General features: G+C 35.4%; 1 protein-coding gene across 1 annotated transcript; it reads left to right on the forward strand.

Moving 5' to 3' along the window:
• The first annotated feature begins 3,179 nt into the window (after positions 1–3,179).
• Positions 3,180–9,219, forward strand: LOC110032705. Its single transcript, XM_020736420.1, has 2 exons — positions 3,180–6,818; positions 8,950–9,219. Exon 1 carries the CDS (start codon positions 3,945–3,947, stop codon positions 6,729–6,731), a length of 2,787 nt encoding a protein of 928 aa, XP_020592079.1. The 5' UTR covers positions 3,180–3,944; the 3' UTR covers positions 6,732–6,818; positions 8,950–9,219.
• The last annotated feature ends 6,132 nt before the right edge of the window (positions 9,220–15,351 follow it).

A 15,351-nucleotide genomic window follows, 5' to 3' on the forward strand; every position in this document is an offset into this window, starting at 1 on the left:
TATATATATATATATATATATATATATAAGTGCTATAAACAAAATATAAATAATAATTATAAAGCACTATTTTAGTTCCATATGTCATGTAAGATATTATATCATACAATAATAGTTTATATAACTCGTTTTATTATATATGATAATATGAAAGGTGTCCGGCATCACACATATATTATACAAGTCGGATGTTCTAAGTAATTATTTCATATGATCAATTTTTATATTGTACCAAAAACAAAAAGTCAAATACAATATCATTTATATGATATAAATAAAAACATTCATGTTGCATGATCCCCGAAAGTCGTCAGCACCAACTCATAGGCACTCAAATCATATTATAACCTAGTTTTATATGTCTTATATAACTTACATTAAGTTCACACTATTAATTATCATTTAATGATGAGCCATTAACACATTGTCCTGCGCCGAATATTGTTGTCCACCAATCAAATTATATATACCTCAAAAAAATAATAAACTCCTAATAAAAATTTAATATGATGATGTCAAAATGCATAGACTAATTGGTGCGGTAACATACTAAAAGTTAGAGTTTGAAAATTATTAAAATATAGAGTAGTATTAATTCTACAAATTATTGCTATTTTTTAATATTTTTAAAATGAAATAAAATTCATCATTCACGAACATGTTTTTAAATATCTTAAAATAATTTACATTTACATTCTCCTGATTACTTCTTTTGTGTTATCTGTGTGTGTTGAATTCTCGTGCAACGTTAAGACGGTAATTCATTATTCTACCACCACGAATTTTCTGGCACGCTTCAATAATAATCATAGAGCTCTCATAAATTCAAATAAAATAATATTATTTCATGATTGTAAGAGCGTTCATATTGGTCAACAAAATAGTGCAACTATTTGCAAAGTCAACAACATCCTTCATGAAAGCTCATCTCTTTCTTGGAAAATATACAATGTGTTCGATAAGATTAGGCAAAACATAGCATACAACTCATTCGGTGCATGAAAATAAAATTTAATATATGCTAAATAATAAGTCTCTATGTTACATAGACTTATTATTCAGCTTATATATATACGAGCTTCGCTTATCCCAATGTTTCTAATAATTCGAGCATCACATCCTCCACATGGGGGAATCAAATCCCAGACTAGAGAGGGCTTACAACTGACAAGCAGATGCCCGACCAACTGACTTGAGCACGCAAAACACACACACACAGATATGCTTTTATATATTTTTATTTATAGAATTTTAATACGAAGGTTATCTAAATGTAAATATAAAATTTTTTTGGCATTAAATATGTAAATGTCTTACAATTCCAAAAAAAAAAAATTAGGAGAGATTATTATATACGCAAGGGGATGGGCAAAGTGTTGCGGCGATAAAAGAAAATGCAAATTCACCTCAAATATTTATGACCACCACATGACTCTCCGGCCACATTAAATGCAGCTATTTATTGCGTGCACCCTCATTCGTGTTCAAAATTCTGCTTCACGGTTTTAAATTGTCCAGCCGTATATTTTCGAAATATTTTTAGTTTAAAACTGTGCTCAAATTTGACAAAGGCTTTATTAAACTTAGAACCCTTTCCTTGTTTTCTTTAATTTTTTTTTGGGTTCAAACTCACATCGAAATTAAGGAGCTGAGCTATAAGCCTAAATTTTTGATTGATTTTTTTTAGCCGATTTCGAGTTAATATGAATAGACACAAATTGACTCGAGCTCGAGATCATATCGTAATATTTTCCATTTATAAAGTTTATATAATACCATGCAAAATTGAATATAACAAGCCAAAAACTAATTTCAAACAGCTTTGAAGCTAAAACGGATCCAAAAAACTCAATTTGAATCCGTTAATTTAAATTTTGATCGGGGTCGTGCTAATTTTGAATTGAAACCGATCCAAATAACTCAATTTGAGCGAGTTTGTTTCGATTTCAAGCTCGATTCAATTTTGTGCTGGCTCATCTTATAATTAAATATAACGAGCCACAAGCTGATTTCAAGGCGATCTCAATTCAACTCAAAATCTGATCGTCAACAACCCTATTGACAGGCGACATTTTTTTTAGCAATTCCTATAAAAATAATTTTCAGCAAAAAATTTTTTTTTAAAACCATTTAAATGTGAAAAATCATATTCCAATAAAGAAACCTAAATTAATAACAAAATTATTTCCAATTAAATAATTTTGAATGTTTATAAAATTACAATCTATAAACATAATTTAACCTCAACATTTCTAAATTTATATTAAATTAACGAGCGAAAAAAATATTTAAAATTTTACTCTAAAAAGCACGTCTTAAATTAAACTATTTAAATTTTTTATCTAAAGAAAAATGTGAATGTAGGGCCCGCTTTTTATTAAGTCAGAAAAAAATATTTTAAAAAATAAATATACAGCAGGATTTTCATTTAAAAAATAATTTAAGAAATTATTATTATTATAATTGTCAGCGGCGAAGGGGTGAGACATGAACGAGCAGATAAGCACATCTTTTATTTGTTGAAGGCCAATGTTAGGAGACCCCGTGCTAATTACACCTATTGGCACTTTGACTTTTCGGATCGTCACTGGAAAAAGAAATTGGTTTAAGATGGCAACGGGCCCACCATCAAAATATTGAAATGAATTGTGGAAATTTCGCTTTATATGAGGGCTTGAATGTCAATGCGACTTTTTTTTTTCTTTTAATCCTCTGTGAAAATGATGAGTCCGTAAATTCATAAAAATCAGGAGAATTAGCTTAAGATTCTATTCAATAAAATCATGTCACGTGACGGTGACAGAAAAAATAAATAAAGTTATCCGATAACACAAAGAAATTCTAATCTCATGTTATTCAGATGTTATTGTGTATTATTCAAGTATTGTTATTTGTTATTAAAACTCCAGAAATATTTCCAGAACACAATAATACCTAAATAATATATAATAATACTTGAATAATATGGGGGAATATTTTCGTGTTATCGGTTATTTTTTATCACACTCATATAAAATAATTTTATTAGACTCTGAATAGTTCTCTAGAATCTAATGCGACGGATTTCTTAAATTAAAATTTAGGTCAGATCGGGTTAAACGCTCATATTATTAGTTATCTTGTTTATTTTTTTTTATTTAGAGATAATTTCTTAAAAGAGTAGGGAAGCGATTTCTGAGTCAAAAGCTACGTATGAAATCGACTGGATGGTATATTGATTAAAAAATTTCAGACAATTTGAAAAATAGGGAAAATAAGGAGGAAAAACTGACTGAAATTCTGGATTGACAATAGGAGCAGAGTAAATGGGGTTGATGGGGAAGATGGCGTGCTTTTAATTTTGTTGCAGTCAGAGGTTGGTGAAGGTGAAGGTGAAGAGCAGCAGAGAGAGAGGGAGAGAGAGAGGGAGACTTATTTGATCGAGGGTTTGGCTTCAATTGAGGGCAAGATCTGTTCATTTGGCTGTTTAGTGGTGGGTAAGAATTAGGGTTCCTCATTCTTGTTGCCTGCCTGTGTACTCATGATTCTTTGATTACATGGCTTATGATTGTTTGTTCTCTTCATCTTCTTCTTCTTCTGATTTCTGATTTATTCTTGGACTTTGGCTCTTTGGTAAAGGGTTTCGCTTGGAACCAAATCGCCTCTTTTTACGAGGAGCTCTTTTCCTTTACTTTTGAGGTGGTTTCCACTGCTCTCTTCTCTTTGTCAGTTCGTCAATGCTATGTTCTTGCTCTAAGATTTGGATTTTCAAAAGCGAGAGCCCTCCATTCAACTCAAAAAGCTCGTGAATGCTGGGAATCTCTAGGGTTTTGTCTTCTCTTCTTTCCCTCTTCTTCATTTCGAGACCCCGATTCAAAATCCCACTTTTTCTTAACCCTTTTTCGAAAGCTTCTGCCCTGATCCACCTCTGATGATTTTCTAAGTTTCTTCAAAGGGGAGCATACATGCATCTATCACTATGGAAGCCCATATCCAACTGCGCCGCTCTGTTCATCGACAAGAAAAAGAGCCGTCAGAGAGACGGCGGCGAGTTTTCCGATGATTCTGGCAAGCATCGGAAGCCCTCGATCCTCCGGCAACTCCAGGAGAGCAAGCTGCGTGAAGCCCTCGAAGAGGCATCTGAGGATGGCTCCCTCTTCAAATCCCAGGATATCGACTCCGACGCCGGCGGCGGCGGTGGGGATGGCTCCATTGGCCGGTCAAGATCTCTCGCCCGTCTCCACGCCCAGAAGGAATTCCTCCGGGCGACGGCCCGCGCGGTCGACCGTATCTTCGAGTCCTTCGATTCCATCCCGGAGCTTCAGGAGTGCTTCAAAAAGTTTATCGTCATGTACCCCAATTACCAGTCGTCAAATCTCATCGATCAGCTTCGCGACGAGGAATACAGCCACCTAGATGAGGCTAGCGCGAAGGTAAGCCTTGATTATTGCGGCTTCGGTCTTTTCTCATACCTGCAAAGCTTTGAGCAATGGGAGTCTACTGCTTTTAGTCTCTCTGAAATCACGGCAAACTTGAGCAACCATGCCATCTATGGAGGTGCGGAGAAAGGCACAGCTGAGCATGACATCAAAACCCGAATAATGGATTATCTGAACATCCCTGAGCATGAGTATGGGCTTGTATTTACGGTCAGTAGAGGCTCTGCTTTTAGATTGCTTGCAGAGTCTTATCCTTTTCAAACCAACAAGAAGTTGCTCACCATGTTCGATCATGAGAGTCAGTCTGTAACTTGGATGGCACAGAGTGCCAGGGAGAAGGGAGCAAAAGCGTACAATGCGAGCTTCAAGTGGCCGACGCTCAAGGTTTGTAATTCCGAGCTGAGGAAACTGATAGCGAGCAAGAAGCGGCGGAAAAGGGACTCGGCAGTGGGCCTCTTCGTCTTCCCGGTTCAGTCTAGGGTTAGTGGAGTCAAATATCCATATCAGTGGATGGCCATGGCGCAACAAAATAACTGGCATGTTTTGCTTGATGCTGGATCTTTGGGTCCCAAGGACATGGATTCGCTGGGATTGTCACTTTACCGTCCTGATTTCATAATAACTTCATTCTACAGGGTGTTTGGATCAGACCCTACTGGTTTTGGTTGTCTGCTTATCAAGAAATCAGTGATGGGTTGTTTGCAGAACCAAAATGGTGGCACTGGATCAGGAATGGTGAGGATTCTTCCTGTTTTTCCGCAGTATTTGAGTGATTCTGTTGATGGTTTGGATGGTTTTGATGCATCTGAGAAGGACCAGGTTGATGGCCTTGAGGAACCTTTGAAGCCGGGAACCAGCCGAGCATCACAAATGCCTGCTTTCTCTGGTGCATTCACGTCAGCTCAGGTTAGAGATGTGATTGAAACTGAGATGGATCAGGATAATAGCTCCGACAGGGATGGAGCCAGCACCATCTTTGAAGAATCAGAGAGCATTTCACTTGGAGAGGTGATGAAGAGCCCAATTTTTAGTGAAGACGACTCATCCGATAATTCTCTGTGGATTGATTTGGGTCAGAGCCCCTTTGGCTCAGATAATTCAGGTCAGCTCAGTAGAGGCAATATCGGTTCTCCATTACCACCGTCCTGGTTTTCTGGTAGGAAGAACCCTAAGAGAGTTTCCCCAAAGTTGCCTTCAAAGAAGAGTCCGATGCATGAGGACCATGTGCTCTCTTTCGATGCAGCAGTCTTATCAGTCTCACATGATTTGGAAAGAGTTAAGGAAAACCAAGAAGAGATGCCTCATATCAGTGAGATTCAGGAAGAGCCTGATAATGGCACTGCTGGGCGGAGAATGGTGAAATTTTCTTCTGCCAATGGAGGCAAAACTGGCACTTTTGGGCATCAAACCTTTCAAGAAAATGGTTCAACATCTGAAATTTTCCAGGAGGAAGGTGTAATGGGGATTAAAGAAAGTGCCATCAGAAGGGAGACTGAAGGCGAATTCAGGTTATTAGGGAGGAGGGAAGGAAACAATTCCCGGTTCAAATGTGGCAGATTCTATGGTGTGGAAGACAGTGATGGCGTTGTGAGCACGGGCCGTAGGGTTTCATTTAGTACCGAAGACATCAAACCTTCAGAAAGGTTCGGTCACAATTTGGATGCAGGTGAAGCTTCTACTCATAATCCCGCGGCTTCTGAAGCTGCCAGTGCCAGCGACTATGAGGATGATCAAGAGTGGAGCAGAAGAGAGCCTGAAATAATTTGCAGACATATCGATCATGTCAACATGCTGGGCCTAAACAAAACCACCTCACGGCTCCGCTATCTGGTCAATTGGCTTGTGACTTCATTGCTCCATCTCCGATTACCGGCATCCGATGGGGATGATGGGATTTCTCTTATTCGCATCTATGGGCCAAAGATCAAATACGAGAGAGGTGCCGCTGTTGCATTTAATGTGAGGAATGTGCGTGGCGGTTTAGTGCACCCCGAAACTGTCCAGAAGCTGGCCGAAAGAAATGGGATTTCATTGGGAATTGGTTTTCTCAGCCATATAAAGGTGATGGACAACGCGAAAGCACTTCACGGGGCGGTCGAATTGAGCGACCCTTCCTTGTGTGGCCCCGTGTCGAACGGTCGTCGGGACAGTAAGAATGTTACGATCCGAGTGGAGGTTGTTACTGCTTCGCTAGGATTTCTCACGAATTTTGTAGATGTGTACAAGATGTGGGCTTTTTTGGCCAAGTTCCTTGATCCGATATTTGTTGAAAGTGATGGCTTATCAACTGTTTCAGAGATCCCGGAGACATAGAAAAGTAGATTGAGATTGTGGTTTCTTCGTATTTGGGAGACTTGTTTGGGTAGACCTCAGATTACAGTTCACGATGTGGCTGGAGTGGTACATTGTATTCCCACTTTTGAATTTATTTATTCTTGGCAAATTTTCTAGTCATGTATCTTATTATATCATGCAGAGTTTGCTTATGGATTATGAATTGGATGTATATCTGGTGGAGCTCTTTTGGTTTCTCTGATATTGTAAATCTGAGGCTAAACAAACAGGAAAACTTTTGGGTCATCAATTAAGAATTTTGTCATTATAGATCAAACAAGCATTTTATGTTTTGTTAATTATTTTTTTTAATATTTTTTATTGGCTGTAAGACTACTTTATCTGTTTTAATGATGTTTATTTTGTTTTTTTGAGAGTGGCTTACATTTTCATCATGTTTAATTATTGTTATTTCAAACTCGGCGCTTCTTCTGTGTTCTCATAAGGTACATTTACATACATACCACACAATTCTTATGTTTTTACACTTCTAGCATCTAAACTTTCATATTTACGTGCACACACAAATAGTTGTTGTCACATAAAACATATCACCAGCACTATTTTTTTAAAAGTGAAATACCCTTTTCATGCATAGGTTTATGACACCAGTGTTATAAATGTAAATATCAAAATTTTGGGTATTAGATATGTAAATACAATAGAATTGTGTGGTGTGTATGCTAATATCCCTTTTTATGAAACAATGATGGAGCAGTTGATCAGTTGAATCGGTTAGCTGAAGGAAAGCAAATCTGTGCTTAAAGTAATGAAAGAGCCATCATCTTCACCTTCATCTTGTCTGGAGATTTGCATTGAAAAACAACAAAAACAGATATTTTGATAGTGATTGTTTCTTATTAAGTAATGGTTATATCTATACTTTTGCCATAATATAACCATTTTTAACTCAGATTTTTAGATCGGATTAGTTGTTGATTACTCAGTTTTCATATGGACGGTAAAGTGTTACTTTTTTTAAGCCTGTTTTCAAAAATCTCTCTTTCTGAGTTCCATTTTCTTTTATGTTAATGTTATCTATATGAAGTCAAGATGTCTATATTATACTCATTATGGATGCTGCAATCATTCACTATGGCCATTATTTCATTGTGGTTGACTGCAAAATTTTGGAGCTTAAAATATCTTCGCAACATGGGCAGCTCTATGTTCCTTGTACTACTATCAATACACTTAGCAAATATAGAAAATTTCTTCTTTAGCCTTTTTTTTTTTATTGCTGTAGATTACTTCACCTCATTGTTTGAATATATGCTTACTTTTTTTTTTATCGCATTTCATGTTCTCATCATGATAGGGAATTCAAAGAAATTAAAGAAAAAAATATATATGTTATAATTAATTTGGCATATAAGGCCTAGGAGAGGGAATATTAAGGGAAGGGTAATTTGGGTATCATAAAAGTTTATTAATCTGAAGAATTTCTTTCAAACTAATTTTCATGATTTTCTGACACTTTTTTGCATCTGGATGAAACTTTATATCCAGGCACCCCTAATGTGCCTAACAATTCGAGTATCACCTCCTGAAGGCCAACTATGCTAGAGGGGATTTAAACCCCCGACCTGAAGGGTTTTATACTGTGGATGTGAACTAACAGGCCGGGGTACACGACACTTATATATTCATTTATTACTTTCCTTTTTCTTTTTTGTTTCACTACCCTTTTTTTTTCTTCTGTTCTCTATATTCCAAGTCCTAGTTTGTCTACAAACTTTAAAAAAAAAACTATATGGATTTGTCTGGAGAAGTAAATGCATTATGAATCTCTGAGAAATAAAATCTGGTTGGTCTGCACGCCTTATTTGCCGAGTTCTTCAATTTCTAAGCTCTCAGTGTGGAGAGCATTTAATTCCATCATCTAACTGTATGGTTCAGTAAATAATTCAGCACTTTTTTTCTACTCAACTCTCCATCCCCTGAATTGCCATGTGGGGCCACTAAATATTGGTGTGGGGGATTCATTGGTTGGAGATCCTCAAAAGTAGGCTATTCAGTTTGCTGAAAATATAATGTTGAAATACAATGAAAAATAAATGTAGTGTTTTGAAATGTGAATAGTGTTGTTGTGATGAATAAATTGTATGCATGAATTTCTATTTTTGTGTTTGGGTTAGTATATTTTCAATTGCAGTGTAAAATTCTTGATTGGAGATAAAAAATGACTATTTTTCAGTGTTTGCCAACGGCGGCTATTGTCGGAGGTTGTGTATGGCGGTTAGCATGTGATGACCAGCGGTTGCTTGCATTGAGGGTGATGGACAACAAGGCTGGTGGTGGTTATGGTGGCGAGCGATGATAGTAGTGGTTGGCAGTTGGCGGCTGTCGGTTGTCGGCTGTCATCAACTGGGAGGCAGATGCAGCTTTCGGCGGCGGCGGGCAAATATTTTACACTAAAGGTGTAATTGGAAATTGGAATTCAACCAAATCAAAGGAATGTCAAATACATTAAAAACGAAATGAAGAAGGAATTCCAAATAGAACTTTATGATGTATTTGTTTTCCTCCAATCAGATATTGAAATTTTCAAAATGAATGCATTCATTTTGAAGTGTGCACAGAATTCCGCCAACCAAACCTTATGTTTGTTTTTTCTTACCTTAGTGTTTTAAAGTATTTATTCTCATTTTTAGAAAGTTACGACTTATGGTGATTAAATTTGAATGTAGCTTGGTCTTGATTGAATCAGGAATTAAGTGTGCTCGAGATTGGATTGAAAAGTATTTATTTGTATTTAATTCTATACAATCTCAATCATATAAGTACTCAACAAATCAGCTTCAGACACTATTAGATGCTCCAATGACTGCTATGAAATAAATTGATATGCAGAAAATGGAACATATTTTTTGAAAATTGGTGAAAGGCACATCTGTCTTATAGAAACCGCAGAAGCTGTTGATGTGTCTCCATCAATCCATAAATAATAATAATAATCTTCAATGTCTCATTAGATTAGGTGGAGAATCTTATAAGTTTGATAAGGTCTCATTCATTTTTTTTCCACGAATCAATTCAACATATCACCATAGTTGAATTTGATGGTCATTAAAGAATAGTATTCCTTGGATTTGTTTGTTTAGGATTATTATAGGTTGAATGGCATTGCAATGTCAAAGGGGAACAACTGGGGAGATAGTCTGGACAGTTTAAGAATTAGGTCAGCTGATTATGCTCATTTGTTTGAAAAACAAGCAGCAATATGATGTTACTGATTCCAATGGTGGCCCATCTGACTGTTTAATTTTGAAATTTTTAAGAAAATGATTTTTTTTTTTTGTCTTGAGAATTTTGATTAACTTTATGAAATGGGTTTGGTTATAATGTTAATTATAACAGTAGCTATATTAACTTTTTTAATGTGCATATGATTGAGAGGGACCATCGTTACTCGCTATTTTACTCTCTTTTTAGCTGTTTCGAGAGTCCAATAATGGAGGGATATTAAATTCTTCCAAGGGTCGATTTGGGCTGGTACATCTATTTGAAAAAATAACTGCAGAAAAATATTCAAAAGTTATGGCGGTTATTACAATTTTTTTATTTTCAAAATGTCAAACCTCAGGTTTAGGACAACCACCACACTTAGCTAGGGCCAGTTTTCAAAATGCAGTTTCCTACCGCAGTTTTGTCAAATACATATAGTACCGTTTTAAAGTACTTGAAGACTGAGTTAGAAGAGATTTATCATATGATCCCAAAAGATATTTTTAATTCTATTCAAGTCTGTAAAAATTTTCTTAAAATCAATAATTGATTTTTCTTAAGATTCTCTCTTTGATATAAGATTTGCCAAAATATCATAATACCAATAATTTAATCAATTTCTTGTATTTTAAGGAAAAGGCTCATCATATCTTTGAAAATTTTATCATACAAGGTAACAATATATCCCATCATCACGATAAAGAGAACGTACAACAAAAACCAAAAAAAAAAAAGAAAAAAGAAAAAGAACATGCAAGAGATAAAATTTGTATTTCTAACATGAATTTTGTGATAACTCAATAGGAACACAGAACATGGAGCGACAGAAGACTTTCAGAGCCTGTTGGCGTATGTAAACCTAAGCAGAAATTCAACTTCTTTCTTGCCTTTCTATGGTTTGTCTGTTGTGAAAAGGACAAATTCAATGTCAACTTCCTCTCCGGCTTCCACTATGATTTTTTTTTTCTTAATTAGTTATGCATTTAACAAAAAATGTACCAGTCATGATTTTTTGGTAAGAAGAGTCATAAAGAAAGCTTCCCTTAAGATGCCTTCAAAGAATGAAAAACCAAGAAGATAAACCTCATATCAGCGAGATTTAGGGAAGAACCAGATAATGGCACTGCTAAGAAGAGAATGACGAAAGTTCTCTTTTTTCAATGGAGTGAAAATTGGCACCTTTGAGCATCAAAACTTCCATGAAAATGGTTCTTAACATCTGAAATCCTCCTGGAGGAAAGTGTAATGGGATTCAAGAAAGCGCAATAAGAAGTGAAATTGAAGGTGAGTTCAGATCATTAGGGAGTAGGGAAGGAAACAATTCCCGGTTCAATTGTGGCAGATTCTTCGGTTTGGAAGGCAGTGATGGTTAGATCCATCATTTTCACTTCATATTGTCTGCAGAGTTGCATTGAAAAAACCACGGAGCAAATTTTTTTTTAATGGCTTTTCTCTTATTTAAGTTATGGTTAGATATATAAATTTGCCACAATTGCGGCTTTTTTTACTCAGATTTTCAGATATGACTAGTTGTTGATTACTCAGTTTTCATATGGACGGTAAAATAATAACTTTGTGAAGTTTCCTTTCAAATATCTCTGCTTCGGGTTCCGCTTTCTCTTATGTTATCTATTTTAAGTCAGGAAAAAAAAGAAAGCTCGCCTTTTTTTTTCTTCATTGTTCTTCTTCATTCCAACTTTTAGGTTGTGTTTGGAACAGCTGCAACTTATTAAAAAGCTGTTGCGCAACAGCTGTGCCAGGAAGCTGCTGTGGAAAAATTGACTGTCTGTTTATTTTTTGCATTTTTGCAGTCGATGTGTTGCAACTGTTTATGAACAGATGATTTGTTTGTCCTGCAGTATAGTGTTGTTTATTACAGAACTAATCTTGCTAGTATATTTCATACTTGAAAATAAATATCTAGTTTTAATGTTACAAAATAAAAACAAGCACCTCACAAAACTGTGAGTAACACAAAAGTCAAAATTAATAAAAAAAAATTATTAAAAAAATAAATAATAATATGATAATATTATTTTTAAAATATTTTTGGTTAATATCATGAGATAATCCTCCTTCTAACGAAACTTTCCACATCTGATCACTATCAATGGTGGAATCCTCCAACCAATCTGCCCAACTAAAGAAGTCATAATTCTCTGTTCTTTTCGTTGGACACCTATAAAATTGTCTCTCATAGCTATGTGGCTATTGCAAAGCAAAGAACATTATAATCCATAGCAGCAATATAATGTTTTGGAGGTACCGGAACTCATCGAGCTCATATTTCTTTAAGGTTTAAAACCATAATGCATAAACCCTTACTTGCAGCATTAGTAATAAAAATAATAGAAATACTCAATTCAAGTTTTATGAAACTATGGGGTCTTAGAGAACATAATATAAACCAACACATCTGTCACAACAAGAATACGGTAGAACTTACAAAAATGGGTTCTTGGTTGCCTTTAAAACATGTAATATCAAGCTCATATGTGTCACATATGCATATCACCAAGAAATGTCATATAGGAGAAACTCAAAAGGACTGAAAAGGAGAAGAACTCAGTTGCTTTCATTGGTATTTCACACGTGTCAAGAAGCAATAACAATTTATAAGCTATCCAGAAGAACCCATAAAGTCAAATATCTCATTATGCATAACATAACTGGAATTCTTCTTCTACATGTTTCTCTATTCATGTCATTCATTCTTTATACAGCTACCCAATATGAATAACTCCAAATTAGCTAGAGCATTTTGAAACAAAAATGTATCTAACAAATAAAATTAAGTATAATGAAAATAGCATATAACATATCCCGAGAAAAAAAAGTGTCCGACAAAAAAAATTAAATTCATGCATCCCAGTTGTCAAAAAAATAACACAAGTAATTGACTCTATTGTCAGTGACCATCGACATAAAAAACTCTCTTTTGGTCGGTTCTTTGAGCAAAATCATAGAGAACAAATAAAATGACATGTGCGCAAAAATTTCTAGAGTTTCTTCCGCATAACTTGCTGAATAGAAGTTACTTGTGATGTGCTAGAGACATTGGTGCATAAAGTAATCAACTGTGAAATTTGGCCTCTAATGAAAATTGTACCTTCTTTTTCCTTTTTCTCTAACGCATGACGTTTGGATCGACTAGTAGATTCAACTTCATTAAGGTTACGGTTGGGTTCTTCATTGGAGTTGAAAGTTTGCTCGACATCAACATTCTCATCTCTGTCAGCAAACCATCTCTCGCTTGGGACACATGCATGATTTCTTGTGGCCACGACTCCACCAAATATACGATCCACCTTTTCTTCAAGCTCAAGGTCAATGACGCTAAATCTAAATGTTTTCATATTTGACACAACCTACAAAATAATGAATGATTGATATATTGATGTAACTGCAAGAAATATAAATGGTGAAGGACATGATGTTTCATAAATTCTCACCTCTAATCTCTCAATCCAACATTTCTCAGAAGCATCGATGATTCACTTTATCAGTTCCCAACTCAAGCCCATGGATCATTGCTTCAACTCTTTCCATATTTTCTAGCTCTTTTTTAAATAATCCCACTTACTTTTCAATTGCATCTTATCATATTCCCTGCACGCACTTTCCTTAAACTTTGTTATTATATTCTGTCAGCCCACCTTGTTAAAATGAGCAGTTGGTAGTGTTGATATAACAACACTACCACAACCAACCCAACACGCCACCACCACACCAACAAGCCACTACCACCAAACTATAAGCACTACAACAACCACCACACCCATTTACAGAACACCACAACCACCACACCAACAAACCAAAACACCACACCACCACCCCACACATTGCAACCCACATAGGCCACAAACCACTTCAATTCCTCCATAGAAGAAAGCCACAAATAACGAACATTATCACAAGAATAAAGAATGCTTTAATTCCTTCATAAAGAAAAACCACAAACAAAAAACATCATCACCAGAAGATTGAATGCTTCAATTCTTCAATAAGGAAAAGGCACAAACCATAAACATATTCACAAATAGCCAAATTTTAATAAAGCATTACCAAAACAACAATGAGTAAAGGGCCAAAATTCCAAAGAACTAAGAGTAAAAATCACAAAGATCAAAAGGCCAAAACAACAAAGATCACAAAAGACCAAAATTCACATAAAGAAATATTCAAAGAATTACCCCCATTTCAAAGCACATATTCATAATTTTTCATAGAGCATAGCCACAACTCGAGAAAGAGCAGTCCATGTGGCTTAATGCCACAAAACACAAAAAATAATGTGCATAAAAGAAAAGGAGAGAGGGTAACAAATACCAGAGGACAACAAAGAACAAGGGGACTCAACAAAGAAGGTAGTGAATTCATTTTCCTACCGCAAGGAGGAGCAAGTGCCCAGAGAAAAGACTTGAGAGAGGAGTCAGAGGAGCTACACAAAGAAGAGGAATTTCCTTGGACAAAGGCACGAGAGAGGAGAAAAGAGAGCTGGAGAGGAGATACCTAGGGCCAGCGTTGCGATTTCGGTGAGGATTTAGGGTAGAGACTTGAGAGAGGAGGAGTGGGACAGAGGAGGAAATTACCACGTAGTTTCGTAATATGTCAACCAAAGAAACACAATAATTGTCCCTATTTATTATTCATATTGCTGCCCTAATTTTTTTGTCTTTTATTATTTAATAAGTAGTAGTTATTTATTATGTTTGATTTGTCAAACTCACTCATTGATATTTTTGTATAACAAATTCTATTCAAACACTTATAAGACTTCCTTTAGAAGTGCAAATCTTCCAATTCTAGGGTTTATTTTTAGTGTTTTTAGTTTTGTGTTAGTTCTTATTTTTTTCTTTTTGATTTTGGGTAGTTGTTTTCGAATTGTCATTTTAGTTTGTTTCAGTTGAATTTTTTTTTATTTCCATCAGTTATATTAGTTGAGCTCTTATTTATGAAATAAAATGATATTTTGTTGTTTATTTCTACTATTACTTGCATTAAATCTATCCTTTTAAGAATAAAAAATATACTTAATTCTTTTATTCACATCCTACATTGCTCGGTTATATCGCCTTCCAGACCCAGGGTGTGACATGGGTGGCCAAGTAAGTTTCCACCAAAATACTGCCCAACTTTAAATTTTTAAAGAGTTGTATGAGTTATGGTGATGTTTAGTTCCTCTTATTGAGCTTGTTTGGATTGAAATTGAAGTTAAATTAGTCCGAACTGAATCAAGAATAAGTGAGCTCTAGATTGGATTGAAAGTATTCTTTTGCACACAAGAATGCGCATACACAAAATTATGTATGTATTTAAATCTAAATGAATGAATGTGCACATATTTATATATGCACTTTGATTTGAATGA

This window comes from Phalaenopsis equestris, unplaced genomic scaffold (assembly GCF_001263595.1).
Source record: "Phalaenopsis equestris unplaced genomic scaffold, ASM126359v1 Scaffold001013, whole genome shotgun sequence".
NCBI classification, from domain to species: Eukaryota; Viridiplantae; Streptophyta; class Magnoliopsida; order Asparagales; family Orchidaceae; genus Phalaenopsis; species Phalaenopsis equestris.

Excerpts from the sequence above, each read along its gene's own strand:
- LOC110032705 (XM_020736420.1), top strand. The coding sequence starts at position 3,945 with ATGCATCTATCACTATGGAAGCCCATATCCAACTGCGCCGCTCTGTTC.